Source organism: Ovis canadensis, chromosome 3, assembly GCF_042477335.2.
Source record: "Ovis canadensis isolate MfBH-ARS-UI-01 breed Bighorn chromosome 3, ARS-UI_OviCan_v2, whole genome shotgun sequence".
NCBI lineage: Eukaryota > Metazoa > Chordata > Mammalia > Artiodactyla > Bovidae > Ovis > Ovis canadensis.
This window is the reverse complement of record NC_091247.1, coordinates 91,392,773-91,407,998: the sequence shown is the minus strand read 5'-3', so window position 1 is coordinate 91,407,998 and position 15,226 is coordinate 91,392,773. Positions and strand designations below refer to the sequence as shown.

Genomic DNA, 15,226 nt, shown 5'->3' with positions numbered 1-15,226 from the left:
ATGACTGCAGACTCCTGTCAGAGAGAACTGTTCAACCCAGCTGTTGGATATATTTGGTTAAGTACAGATTTTTATAATAAATCTCACCCTCCTAGACATATGCATGCATACACAGATTGCACAAAAAGGCAAGGTGACTTGGCATGTGATCAGTCACACCTTTTAGATTATCAGCTAATTTTGACTTGGCTCTTCAGAAAGCTGATAAGCACTTAGATATCATGCAAGCGAGAAAGAATAGCCTTCAGTGAAAGTGTAGGTCCTTAGGGATTAGCTGTGTTTTTTCAAAGATATGTGTGCCGTACTTTTAGACATGAGCACATAAATAAAGTCTAAATCGTACCAGACCTTGTTCTGAATTGTCCTTCAAAATTGTCCTAAATCATTCTCCATGTGCTAATTTTAAAATGTAGTCTTAATTTTCTCTAGTTTTTTTTTGGAGAGAAGTTCTTTCTCTGCTGAAAACAGAGAGGGCCCATCATTGTTTTGTGGGGATTTATTCTTTTATTCCCCATTTCTTAGCGGTGTCCTCTGATCTCTGGTACTGGTTTCTGGAAGACTCAAGAGTTGTTATTGTCTGGGGTCAGAGAAACTGTATACATAGGCACATTGTCTCAACACTGAAAGTATAAATGCTTTGAGGTGGAGTTTGGGAAGAAAAAGACATTAAAAGAGAGTCTTAACACTTGAAAACAGTTTCGTATAACAGTTTATGCATCATGAATGAAGTTGTCTTTGGTGTGTCCCAGCAGTTGAACCTGGATTTTCTGTCACCTGATTCACTTATCGCGCTATACCACGCCCCCGCCCCCCAACCTCTCAGTCTAGTCAAAGCTAGACTCTTCCTTACTCTTTTCTCATCATATTTCTTGTTTATCCACATCTCTCTGTCACCCTCCTTGTGTACAGTCTGCTTGCTTTCAACTCTTAATGATTGGTTTAGGGTGTATTTGTGTCTCTCTTTCGTTCTCCATTTTTGATGTTACTATCTTTTCTTAAAAACCAACCTCTCATGCCAGTTTTAACTTATGACCAAGTGTCCATGACTTTCAGGTCTGAAATACATGAAATTTAGAAACTGGAGAGAGAAAATGGCAAGTGAAAGAGTAGGACACTGCTTTAGAGGTCATTTACCTCAATTTCTGAGAATTTGTGAAAGCTTGCAAGGTACCCATTTGTCTCTGAGCTCCCTGTTTCTGTCCACATTCACACACATACATTAACAGTAGAAACTCAGGCTTCCCATTCAGCCGTCCCAGTCTCCTAGCACTTAGCGTCTTGCCTTTGTCTTTCGGACTACTTGGGTTTGGTTTGTCCCTGGGGAATAAACCTGATACTTGTGTTCGGCTAATGGTGCCTGAGACTGACAGCCTTTTCAAATGCTGGAAATTCAACAAAATACTCTTTCTTAAAATGTTTTAAATTTTTGACTGTGCTGGCTCTATGTTGCTGTGCAAGCTTTTCTCTGGTTGCAGCAAATGGGCTGCTGTCTAGTCGTGGTGCGTGGGCTTGTTATTGCAGTGGCTTCTCTTGTGGAGCACAGGCTCTAGAGCACACGGGCTTCAGTAATTGTGGCGCGTGGGCTCAGCAGTTGTGGTTCCCGGGCTCTGGAGCACAGGCTCAATAGTTGTGACACTTGGGCTTTGTTGCTCCGTGGCTTGTGGGATCATCCTGGACGAAGGATGGAACCTGTGTCTCCTGCATTGGCAGGTGAATTCTTCACCACTGAGCCACCAAGGAAGGCCCCAAATACTCTTGATAAAGGCATATGCTTAGAGTGTCTGAAGTGCAAAAGGTCGTTTAGAAAATCATGTAGTAGATGAGTGCCTTTGTGCTTAAATGATTTGACTTGTTGTGGGTAGACCTAGAACAGAATTCAAGCCGCCTCACTTATCTACACTTTTTCCTGTAAAGGACTCCAGTCCACTTGACTATAATTGAATTATTTCAGAATGAGTCACTATAAATAATCCTGCTCTGAAAAACCTAGAGATGAACTGTGACTAAGTCCCTGTATTTGTAGTGAGTTAGTAAATAAGACCGGAGAAGGCAATGGCACCCCACTCCAGTACTCTTGCCTGGAAAATTCCATGAACAGAGGAGCCTGGAAGGCTGCAGTCCATGAGGTTGCAAGGAGTCGGACACGACTGAGCGACTTCACTTTCACTTTTCACTTTCATGCATTGGAGAAGGAAATGGCAACTCACTCCAGTGTTCTTGCCTGGAGAATCCCAGGGACGGGGGAGCCTGGTGGGCTGCCATCTCTGGGGTCGCACAGAGTTGGACACGACTGAAGCGATTTAGCAGCAGCAGTAAATAAGAGAGTGCTTTGAATTCAGTAGAGGAACTAGACAACTTAATGTTCTTGGCTTTGTTGGTGGTTGTCATATTTAAGGTAGGAAGAAGTATATTCTATGCAGGAGTGAAAATAGGTTAGACTTCTGTTTTTAATCTTTATCACACACATGGTCTATTTGAATTCTTACAAAATGTGGCTGTACTTGTTCAGGAGCTTATTTGTGACATCAAATTCAAATAAATGTTGGTCCTCTACTCTCTACAGTGGTCTTTGCTATTTTGGAGAGTATCTGAGAGTATCAGGAGCACTGTGAGGTCAATTAAAAGTGTCTGAGAGTATTTGAAATACATAATGTGCCTGCTAAGTCACTACAGTTGTGTCCGACTCTTTTGTGACCCCATGGTCTGTAGCCTGCCAGTAAATCTGTTTATTAATAAGTTGGGAAATATTTACTGAGCACTGCTTAATGTTTTAGCTGGATTGCCACAAACGCATGTGTTTCGTTTGAAAATCTAACGTTTTAGATGTAACTAAGACTTCATAAAAGTAAGTGTTGAGGTGTTGCTTTTGGCATTTAATTATTAAATTGTTGTTGTTGTTCAGTTGCTTGGTTGTGTCTGGCTCTTTGTGACCCCATGGCCTGCAGCACACCAGGCTTCCCTGTCCTTCCCCATCTCCCGGAGCTTGCTCAAAACTCATGTCCATTGGATCGATGATGCCATCCAACCGTCTTGTCCTCTGTGCTTATTAAATAAGCATTGTTTATGTTTTCTTTCCAAAGGAAAAAAAAGAATTTGATAAAAAGAAAAATTTGCCCCCTTAATGAAGTAATTCAGTGAGCCTTTTATTTATGTATTGTAACCATATGTACTCAGCCAGAAGTTTTTCTTCTCTCTTTCCTCCAACTAAATAGCTTTGGGCAGAAGTATGCAACCTTTTTGTTATTAAGTTTCTCTGAAGTAAGGCCAGAAAACTTTAAAAATATTTTGACCAAGATGGTTTTAGGAGTCTGGTTATGACTCAATTTGTTCTGACTGATTTGATTGAATAGCATCTTGGGTTGTCAAAGAAGTGATGCAATGAGTGTTTTCTCATTCGGCAGGATCTTCTTAGGCCAGCAAATATATCTTCCACCTCATATAATATAGAGAACTTCCTATTTTCCCCAGCTGAGGAGCAGTTCCCCTACTCAGAAACTGGTCTCCTTTTACTGACAGTGGGATTTGTTAGATTCTTGTCCTTTTAGGAGGAAGTTTGGATTTACTATCTTACTTTTTTTTTTTAAATTTTAAAAGCTAATTTCATAAAACAATTTCAAGCTTACAGAAAAGTTCTAAGTACAGGACCAACTGTCTTTTGTATCCTGAAGTTTTAGAAATTAAGTTGCCAATGCAGTGCTTCACCATTCTCAAATACATGGATGCTCTCCTTATTCAGTTGCTCAGTCGTGTCCAACCCTTCCCTGTAGACTGCTGCACACCAGGCTCCTCTGTCCTTCACTATCTCCCAGAGTTTGCTCAAACTTAGGTCCATTGAGTTGATGATGCCATCCAACCATCTTATCCTCTGTCGTCCCTTTCTTCATGCCCTCAATCTTTCCCAGCATCAGGGTCTTTACCAGTGAGTCAACTCTTCATATCAGGTGGCCAAAGTATTGTAGTTTCAACTTCAGCATCAGCCCCTCCAATGAATATTCAGGACTGATTTCCTTTAGGATTGATTAGTTTGATCTCCTTGCACTCCAAGGGACTCTCAAGAGTCTTCTCCAACACCACAGTTCAAAAGCATCAAATCTTTGGCGTTCAGGCTTCTTATGGTCCAACTCTAACATCTGTACATGACTACTGGAAAAATAAAAGCTTTGACTAGACGGACCTTTGTTGGCAAAGTGATGTCTCTGCTTATAAATACACTCTCTAGGTTTGTTATAGCTTTTCTTCCAAGGAACAAGCATCTTTTAATTTCATGGCTGCAGTTACAGTCCAAAGTGATTTTGGAGCCCTAGAAAATAAAGTATCTCACTGTTTTCCGTTGTTTTTCCATCTATTTGCCATGAAGTGAAAGGACCGGATGCCATGACCCTAGTTGTTTGAATATTCCTACTTAATCATAATATGTGCATTAAAATTGCCGTATTGTTGCCATGTAATCTTTGTAAGACAGGCCTGTGAAACCTAGTCAGTTGCCAAAAGGAGAAAATTTGAGTGCTGCATTCTGCAGAAAAGGCCATGATAATGCACAGTTGAAAGTGCTCAGTGCAAAACAGGAAAACGTGTATATGTGCTAGATGACAAACAAAGAATCAGGTAAAGATGATCATGGTGATGAGACCGCTGTCCGTGTGTTTTCTAGGACTCCAGAGTGTCTGCATTCGTTTTGATGCTGAATATGTGAGGTCTTGTGATGCTCATCTTGTGACCACCAGTTAGTGGCAGCCTTTAGCTTTGCATTTGGCCTTGGTCCCCTTCTTAGAGTCAGCCATCTTTGTCTTGCTGGTCTGCCCTCTGTTGGTTCTGCTGCTGCTGCTGCTAAGTCGCTTCAGTCGTATCCGACTCTGTGTGACCCCACAGACGGCAGTCCACCAGGCTCCCCCGTCCCTGGGATTCTCCAGGCAAGAACTGCAGGTTCAGTTTCTAGTACAAAGTGCAGGTATTTGAGCCCAGCACAGGGTTTCCTCAGTGCATGCGGGTTGAAGTTGTTCACTGGTCTTGAATGAATGAGCTCTGTTGCTGAAGAGTAAGAGACTTTGCCCTCTGTGATCAAATAGACACCCTCTGATTTCATTTTATTCCTGAGAAAATGGTCCCAAATGAGAGTCTTCATGTAATTTATCTCTGATTTACATTAGAAAGTGCCGTTGTCCCAGTGACAGTATGGTTGTGAAATAGATATACTAAAAACAGTTCTTAGAAAACAGAAAAAATAAAAAGATGGATTAATAAGGCTAGTTGTTTGAAAGAACTACTATAGGAAACCTCATTTTAAAAAATTGTTTTCTTATTATGTTTTTAATGTACGAATTACATAAATGTTGATTAAAGTATTTTTTTAACATTTAAGGAAATTCAAGAAAATATTCACACATCCCAATACCTTATCAAAGTAACTTGTATTCTTTATTGTTTATATGTCTATTTGTAAAACTTTTGCAACAAAAATCTTGTTCATATTAAAAAGTCACTACTCATATAGATTCTAATTATGATGCCTGCTCTTAAGGCTCTTGCAGACCAATTTGAAGATAAGACTACGTCTGTACTGGAACGTCTGAAGATTTTCTACTGCTGTCAAGTGCCACCTCATTGGGCCATTCAGGTATTTTCATTTTCATTGGGTATGGAAAACACTTCCCTTTTGAAAGATAAATGCATTAGAAAAAAATGACTGTAAATTTATGTTGGCGTTTTCAAATATTTCAAGGAAGAGGGAAAGTATCTAGCTGGGGATTGCCAGTTATTTCACACTGCTATTTGAATGAAGTGATACTAGACTTTTAAAACATTGAAAAGAATGTAAACTAGGTTAAATAGAATTCTTGAAATTATATAATAGAGCCACAGAAGTCTTCATTTTCAAAATAACTTTTTATTTTTAAAAGCCCTGTAAGGATTTTCTGCTAAAGAATGAAACTTTTAAGCAAATTGTTTACAAATGGTAAAATAAACCATTTATTTGATAGTTGATAATCTGAAATGCCCTTAACTACTTTCTTCTTTCTAACGACATGAGAACACCTAGTTTAGCTCTTACCCTGTGGGTTCCCCTGTGCTACAGGTGTCATTCCTCTGTTTTGTAAAATTTTATTCACTGAAGACAACTTAGACACCTGGTCTGGTCTCTTAATTTATAATTCTGGTTTCTTAATCCTCGGGAAAAAAAAGGCGGCCCAGGGCAGTTATCAATAACTACACTTTTCCATTGCTGATCACACAGCAGTTCATGAGCATCTCTAGTTTCCCAACTTTTAGTCTAGTTTGCCTCCTTTCCTTTATCTTCATTGGGTTGTAATTATTCCAGAGAATAATAGCTAGCTTTTACTGCACATTTATTGTGAAGCATGCATTTTTTTCTGCCTTTCACACGCATTATCTTATTTTTTTGCAAAAATTTTGTGAAATAATCCCAAATTACAAATGTGAAAGCTATGGCACAGAGAAGCTAAGTGGAGTCAAATAATGCCAGCCAGAAATTTCTCAATGATTTAGTAATCATTGTCATTTTAACCAGTTTCCTGTCATCTCTTGTGGATTATGCACATAGGTAGTGACTTAGAATTATAAATGCCAACCCACAATTCAGTGACTCAGAATCTTCATAAGATTTCTTAGAGTAGATTATTAGTATATTCGTAAGCTCAGGGTAAATGAGAGGGTCTATTATATACATTGGGATTCATTCATCTATTGACTTCTCTGTGGCTCAGACGGTAAGGCGTCTGCCTGCAATGCAGGAGACCCCAGTTCAATTCCTGGGTTGGGAAGATCCCCTGGAGAAGGAAATGGCAGTTCACTCCAGCTCTCTTGCCTGGAAAATCCCATGGATGGAGGAGCCTGATGGGCTGTGGTCCATGGGATCGCAGAGTCGACACGACTGAGCAACTTCACTTTCACCTTCTTTCACTTTCATCTATTGAAGACATCTCAATAAAACAGGCATAAAAATGTTTTTCATATCATCTCAAAAGGATAGTTTCTTCATCAGAAAGGTGTTAGCAATTGAAACTTTTTGGCATGTTTTTAACCTTGATCTGTGAAATTTGTTAAGTGCTTTGACTTTGTACTATGTAGTTTGTGGTGTATAAACAAATCAAACTCTGAGCTATTATTATGACAAAACATGTCTGTTGAGGGTGTAGCTGTTACTTTCTGAACAGAAACATTAGGAAAATTAAACACTGTTCAAATAGGCTCAGTGTTTATTTTATCTGCTTAGGAAGCTGTGGATTTGGGGATCTTTGAGCAGTTAGATAAACATCCTCTTTCATTAAGAAATTAAATCAGTTTTATTTTTTGGGAGTAAGCATATCTTTAATATTATTTTTAAAGATCAGGAAATAACAGCACAGTTTATTACAAAACATATTTGTCTTTACTCCTAGTTAGCTGTATCGGCTTAGATGCCATAACTTAGTCACTATTAGAAAGATTGAACTCCTTACTATATGAGCATTAAGATTTATTCCAGCTCCCACATGTGATGTTCAGTTTTTGAAAATGTTCAATCACATATTCTAAAATAGCCAAATTCTCCTATATTTCATGGGATACAGAATTGAGCCATTACTTTTATTTATTTTATGTTTATAATATATGTTTATAATATATATAACAGATATATATTCATTTTTATAATATATATTTTATATAATATATAAAATATATTTTAATAATATATATAAAAATGTGATTTTCATTATAAAATGAAATTTTATAGTTTCATTTTACTTTCTGAGTTTGTTAGTTCTGCATTTTCCATGTCTGTTAGCTTCTTAGCTCTTAAATATGTATTGAATTTTACAACCATACCTTACCCATGAGTTTTGCCTAGTTTTTAAACCTTCTTAATATTGTTTTTCTATTCATGCAGGATGGACCACTTATAAAATATACTATTTTTGTTTTTGAATATACTTAACCTTCACTCACTTTATCACAGTTTGTCCCATTTTATCTGGGAAGTACTGTCTCATTTTATCCCAAGTACTGGGAAACTAGGTAGCTAAATTTTTTAGAATGTACTTACTACAATAAATTAGTGTTTTTGTTTTCCTCAGTTATATATCTGGAAGTGGAATTGCTATATCATATGGTAGCTCTGTTTTCAGCTTCTTGAGGAATCTTCATATTGTTTTCTGTATTGGCTGCACAAATTGACAGTCCTGCCAACAGTGCACAAGAGTTCTCTTTTCTTCACATCCTCAGCAATATTTATATTTGTCTTTCTGATAAGGGCCACTTTAACAGAGTTTTAAAAATTGACTTATTTGATCTGAGCTTTACAACAGAGATTGTCATGTATAGACTTTCTAGATAATAAAGAAGTGCAGATTTTGCATTTTAAGTTCTAAATTCGTGGGAAAAATGGATATATTGTGTATTTTGAACAGTTCCTATATGTTTTTCAACATGTAGGAAACATATATGTTTTTTCAGCAGAGGGTGAATTAAAGATATTAGGCATTTTTTGCAATAAGCAGGTGCTTAAAATGGCAGATTAGATATGGAAAAGAAACAGATGGAACAGAAACAAATGGAACAGAAATCTGTGTGTGAATCTGTGCGAAGGATTGTTCATTATTTTAATTTGATTTTTCTAGCGCCAACTTGCAAGTTTACTCTTTGAGTTGGGATGTACCAGTTCAGCCCTTCAGATATTTGAGAAGCTAGAAATGTGGGAAGATGTTGTCATTTGCTATGAAAGAGCTGGGCAACATGGGAAGGTATGTAATAGTGAAATTTTATGCTCTGGCCAGACCCTTTCATCTTTGAGCCATCATCTTACCTGTTTTGTTTTTTAAGCCTGCTTTTGCCAATAGTTCGCTTATATTCCTTTTTTCACTTTTTTCATCAGAAATCTTTTTAATGTTTTCTCTGATTTCCATTGGGGCAGATTATTTTATGTCTGCATGTGTACTATAAAGGAAAAAAGTAAGGCCCCAAACTGATACAGTGTTTGATGTTTATGAATAAATAATGAAAGACATTTAAAGACATTGCACATTTTCATCTCTTTCCTTTATTAACTCTCCTTCTGTAGACAACTTCAAAGTGAACTGTTAGGAAATATTTTAAGTATCACTAGGTTGCCTGATGATCAGAGGCTGTGGGTCAGAAGCAAGATTACTTAGGAGGGAGGGCACCTCGAGCTGTAGAAGATCCAAAGGTTATGACAGCCCCCTCCTCCACCCACACCTTGGGGCAAAAGAGTTGTCAAGTGTGTAATGCACATTTAATTCCATCCTTTAAATTGGGTCAAGAGAGAAAATGTTGCAGTATTTGCATTTGTTATTAATCTGTTGTTTTTTCCCTCATAAATGAACAGAATATTTAAAGTACTGTGCGCTGTGTATATCTGTTAAAATGGACACATTGAAGTCATTTGTTAATTTTGGACTAAAATTTTAAATGGTAAATTTCTATCATAAGTATGGTACACAGGCAGAGTGAAACCCGCAAATTGGATCATTTGTATCTAGAGTCAGCCTTTGCCATCATCCTGAAAAAGAGAAATAAAGGTACATGTATGTCTGTTTCTTAATACCTTTCCACTGTGGAAAATTCTGAAAGAGATGGGAATACCAGACCACCTAACCTGCCTCTTGAGAAATCTGTATACAGGTCAGGAAGCAACAGTTAGAACTGGACATGGAACAACAGACTGGTTCCAAATAGGAAAAGGAGTACGTCAAGGCTGTATATTGTCACCCTGCTTTATTTAACTTCTATGCAGAGTACATCATGAGAAACGCTGGACTGGAAGAAACACAAGCTGGAATCAAGATTGGCAGGAGGAATATCAATCACCTCAGATATGCAGATGACACCACCCTTATGGCAGAAAGTGAAGAGGAGCTAAAAAGCCTCTTGATGAAAGTGAAAGAGGAGATTGAAAAAGTTGGCTTAAAGCTCAACATTCAGAAAACGAAGATTATAGCATCCAGTCCCATCACTTCATGGGAAATAGATGGGGAAACAGTAGAAACAGTGTCAGACTTTATTTTGGGGGCCTTCAAAATCACTGCAGATGGTGACTGCAGCCATGAAATTAAAAGACACTTACTCCTTGGAAGAAAAGCTATGACCAACCTAGATAGTATATTCGAAAGCAGAGACATTACTTTGCTGACTAAGGTCTGTCTAGTCAAGGCTACGGTTTTTCCAGTGGTCATGTATGGATGTGAGAGTTGGACTGTGAAGAAGGCTGAGCGCCGAAGAATTGATGCTTTTGAACTGTGGTGTTGGAGAAGACTCTTGAGAGTCCCTTGGACTGCAAGGAGATCCAACCAGTCCATTCTGAAGGAGATCAGCCCTGGGATTTCTTTGGAAGGAATGATGCTAAAGCTGAAAGTCCAGTACTTTGGCCACCTCATGCAAAGAGTTGACTCATTGGAAAAGATTCTGATGCTAGGAGGGATTGAGGGCAGGAGGAGAAGGGGACGACCAAGGATGAGATGGCTGGATGGTATCACGGACTTGATGGATGTGAGTCTGAGTGAACTCCAGGAGATGGTGATGGACAGGGAGGCCTGGCGTGCTGCGATTCATGGGGTCACAAAGAGTCGGACACGACTGAGCGACTGAACTGAACTGAACTGAAGTGTGTGAATTTTAGAATAATAGTAAAAGTTAGGTTCTTTTCACTAGTCAGTAATGGTGGTGAAAGTCTTTGAATTTTATAGGGTTAAGGAGAGACTACCATACGGATAACATTTTATTATAAAAGATTATAGAATTATAGTATTTTCATCCTGGGAAGGGACTCCATAATCATCCATTCCAGTTCCTCCCTTTTCCAGATAAGGAAAGGAGTTTCTAATAATTCAGTTTAAGTCACAGAGCTAGTTACTGATTAATAACTTAAGTGACCACATGACATAGTGGTTAAACGCATAGCCTAGACAGTGAATTCAAAAACTAGCCTCGGCACATGCTAACTTTGTGATATTGGGGCAAGTTACTCAGCGCCCCCTCACCAAGCCTCAGCTTCCTCATCTGGAGGCACATAATCTACCTCCCCGACAGATTTTCGTGGCATAACATACGAAAAGTACATAGAATGGTGCTCTTTCCTTGTGCTCTGTGAGTATTTGCTGCTATTACTGATTCTGAGACTCATATTTTTTTTCCCGCATTTTAATATCTTTGAATTTGGGTTGTATCTGCTGCTTGATGGCCTCTGTCAGTTGCTGTCAGGTGGCCATTTGGCCAGGTTGAAACTGCTTGTACTTGTACAAGTTTCAGTTGTAGCTGTATTTAGTATCATCATTTCAATTGAGTTATGTACAGTGTCAGCTCTACATATGTTGGATTTAATTGCCATTTAAAATACTTTTTAAAAGATTCCATTATGATTTGGCATTGAAACAGAAATGGTAAAGGACCAAAACAGAGTGGAGAGATGTGAATTTAACATTAGTGAAGTAAACATGTACCATTGGTAAAATGATCACAATTCCACTTACTTTTTAAAAACAACAACTGAATGCTTTATGGGAGCCAAGAAAGGAAGACACCCCAATGTGGATGAAGCCATGTTTCATACTAAGATTCATAAAAGAAAAAAAAAGTTGCTGTTTATAATATCAAGCAGTGTATTGGAGGCAGGAAAAACTGCCAGATTTTTCTGAGTAGATTTAAAAAATATCAAGCAATGAGAAGTTGATGTGATTCATCCAAGGCATTATGTCATAATGTAATTGAAAACATTTTTTCTTTATTAGTTAAGAGTTAGTCTTAAAATTGATGGCATCTCAAATTTGATGAAATACAGTATCATGTTTCTTCACGGACTTAAGTGTTTATTTAGTGCCCTTTGGCATACAAGTAGTATTCGGATATTTGTTTAACAAGGAGGTGAATTATTTCCTGACTCCCAGGATACCATTGATGTAGTTACCATTGCATCATTCTTCCCATTGTTCAGTGAACAAATAAGTAATAACTGTATATAAAAATATGGAAATTTTTGAAGTAATTAAGCAAGTTGGTGAATCCCAAATACACAAAGCACACCTTGCTATATTAAATTTATTTAGTTACTTTTAGTAAGTATGGAAAGTAGAGATGCTTTTACTGGAGAATAAAAAATATGAGTCCATTCCTTTCAGAGAATGTATTTGACTAAGTCCCCCAAATTAGTAGTGGTATTATTATTTCTTAAATATGCATGTAAACCTTGTAAGAAATGTCTTATAGTGATGATAAATTCCTGTGTTTTAAATCACTCAATCCATTCTGAAGGAGATCAACCCTGGGATTTCTTTGGAAGGAATGATGCTAAAGCTGAAGCTCCAGTGCTTTGGCCACCTCATGCGAAGAGTTGACTCGTTGGAAAAGATTCTGATGCTGGGAGGGGTTGGGGGCAGGAGGAGAAGGGGACGACAGAGGATGAGATGGCTGGATGGCATCACGTACTTGATGAACGTGAGTCTGAGTGAACTCCGGGAGATGGTGATGGACAGGGAGGCCTGGCGTGCTGCGATTCATGGGGTTGCAAAGAGCGACTGAGCGACTGAACTATAACTATAAATTGTGTGTATTTTAATTTTTAGAAATGTACAGTTATTAACTTTGTCACAAGTCTTTTGTGAGTTACAGCCAAACATCCTTCAAAAATCTTGATTTTAAAGATTGATTTTAGTTTTTTATTTGCCATATAAAAGACCCCTTACTTATTTTTCATGCTGTATTTGCAAATCAGTTTAATCATGGACCCTAAAAAGTTTTGCTTCAAGCTGGAACCAAATGTTTTATTTCTAAAACAGCTGAGATTCTTTTAATATTTGATTGCATACCAGTAGTTGTCATCACATTTAGAATTAACTGGAAGTTTGTGAAATTTTAATCTTTGCCTTTAGTGCTTAATGGCATAATTTATTTTTAAAAGACAAGCTCAGAAAAGTATCTAATTATTGTGCTCTGGTGCTTATGTTTGCACCCCACTAGTAAGATCTGAGACTCTCTAATTTAGAAACTACCTACAGAAATTTTTGTTTTTTAATGACCATTGGCAAAATAGCGAAGATTAATTTTGCTTGACCTTGGGGTCAGAACTGGTTCTCATCTGTTAGCATTTAATTTTTTAAAGCTATCTGGCACTCTTAATCCAGTTTCTCCAAGCTTTTCTGTAATAGAATTTTTATTTTGTTGAGCAAATTGAGTCTATAAATGAAAAGAGAAAGACTGAGCAGGTGTTAAGTTGCCTGGAGAAGGCAGGGTGGAAGGTGGTGGAGAGATTTAGGTTGGGACCTCTAGTATTTTCTCTTGTTTCTTAGGAAAGAAGGCTTACCTGAGCTGCACAGCCTTATCTTTTATTATGCTATATTAGCAGATGATTGTGGCCATTAGACTTTAAAAAATTTCCCCTTTAACTTGCCAAACAAATCTTTTATTTCTAAAACAGCTGAGATTCTTTTTAACATTTAGTTTGGTTTTTTTTTTCTTCTAAGGTAGTTTCTTTATGTGATTTAAGAGAGTTCCCACGTGTTCTTTTCTCACACTGCAGTCAGAGCAAGCTTCCTAAAAGGCAGATATAATCATGTCATTCTGACTGTAGGAACTTCGCTGTGTTCTTAGGATTAACTCAGAGCTCTTAGTGGAATGATCTTCGCTTCATGATCTGACTCCTGCTGACATAGCTGATGCTTGTCTCCCTCCTCTATTACCTCTGCCTTGTCCCCTCTTTGTTCTCATTCACCCAGGTTGTGTCCAAAGTTCTGGCAGGACTGAACTACTTGGAATTGTTGATTTTGCAGGGTTGTTTGACCTCAGAACCTTCACATATGCTGTTGTCTGTCTAGAACTTGTCCTCCGTCAGCTAACTCCTTATTCCTCAGGCTTCCCCTTGGTGATTGCTTCCTCCAAGGAGCTTTCCCTGAAATCTCCTCCAGAGATCTGGTGATGTTCTCCTGTGTGCACCTCTAATACCCAGCACTACTCTCATCGTTCCTTGTACTGACTTAGCTCACCTGCTCAACTGTAAGCAGTTTAAGAACCAGACTTGTGTCTATTTTATTTATAGCACAGGCCTGGCACGTTGGGGGAACTCACTTTTATTTGCTGAATGAAAGACTAGTAGGTGTTCATAGAATAGTTATTGCATTGAAGCAGATCTTCACATGGTCATTCTTTATGGACCCTACATGTGGTGAAAGAAACTTCTCCAAGCCCCGCTGTATAGTCTCTCTCCAAAAACTTGTTGTGAGATCTCTCTGGTCTTGTTTTAACCTCTTAATTTTAAGGAACAGAAATAGAACAACTTTTATTTTTGCTCCGTAGATGCTAAGGTCCTGTGAGCATGCTGTTATTATGTAATGCAGTTTTAGAGCCTCTTATGTACTACATTCCTTATAGAATTATTTTGTCCTTGTCATTTAACAACCTACAAAGTATGAATTGTTTTTTGCCATTTTACCGATTAGCCTCAGTAAGTGGCAGATTTTGGAATCCTAGTTCAGACCTGCCTTTCCTCTAAAGCCCATACTCCTTCCCCAACAGCTGCCCACCCCCATCCTTGTCGTTAATCCTTTAAAATTTGATGGTCAATTTGTAAGGTAAAACCTGTTGTGTTCACTTGAATGAGGAAAACAGGCAGAACATTCACTGAAAATATCACTTGGTGATATGAATAGAAGATGATCAGCTAATCGGATAACAAGGCCTGTTTTTAATTATTCTGTTTTATCTTGGACTTGGGATATTTATGTTGGTAGGTCTTTGAAAAATCAAGCCAGACTGTGGTACAGTCACACACATAGACGTCCAGAGCAATTAGTGAACAGTTGGCTGTCAGAGAGTGAGTAGGACTGGGCATCACCCCACGGAAGAGGAGAGCAAGCAACCACAGTGAGTTGAAGTGTCTTGTAATTTTCACCTCTCAATTGCCACTCACAGAACAAGAATTCAGGCTTGGGAGGAAGTGCCTTTTTGCTAGAAGGATTGTGTGGGAAGCCATAAGAGTCCAAGGTTCTATGGTGCTCTTTTAGTTCTGCCTTGTCATCCTTATCCACTGTGTCACGGGCAGTGGAGCACCTTTCCAGCGGTCTAGCTCCCTTTCCTTAAGAACCAGCATCTACTATAGTGACAATCAGAAACCATTTTCCTTCGTGCTTCAGAGAAGAGACTGAGTTAGACTATGCCCAGAATTATTTGAGCACAACATACACAACACAAATACATTTTTAAAAACCTGAAGCTATTATCAGGTGGC

At 38.2% G+C, this 15,226-nt stretch overlaps 1 protein-coding gene across 3 annotated transcripts in view; it reads left to right on the top strand.

Moving 5' to 3' along the window:
• TTC27 (tetratricopeptide repeat domain 27) overlaps positions 1–15,226 on the top strand; it is a 181,107-nt gene that overhangs the window by 82,203 nt on the left and 83,678 nt on the right. For all 3 annotated transcript variants that reach the window (XR_011255745.1, XM_069583602.1, XM_069583600.1), the window contains exons 11-12: positions 5,519–5,614; positions 8,616–8,738. Coding sequence is in view for 2 of the 3 variants with exons in the window: in XM_069583602.1 (XP_069439703.1) it covers positions 5,519–5,614; positions 8,616–8,738 (219 nt within the window). In the remaining variant the exon portion in view is untranslated. The remainder of the gene's footprint in view (positions 1–5,518; positions 5,615–8,615; positions 8,739–15,226) is intronic.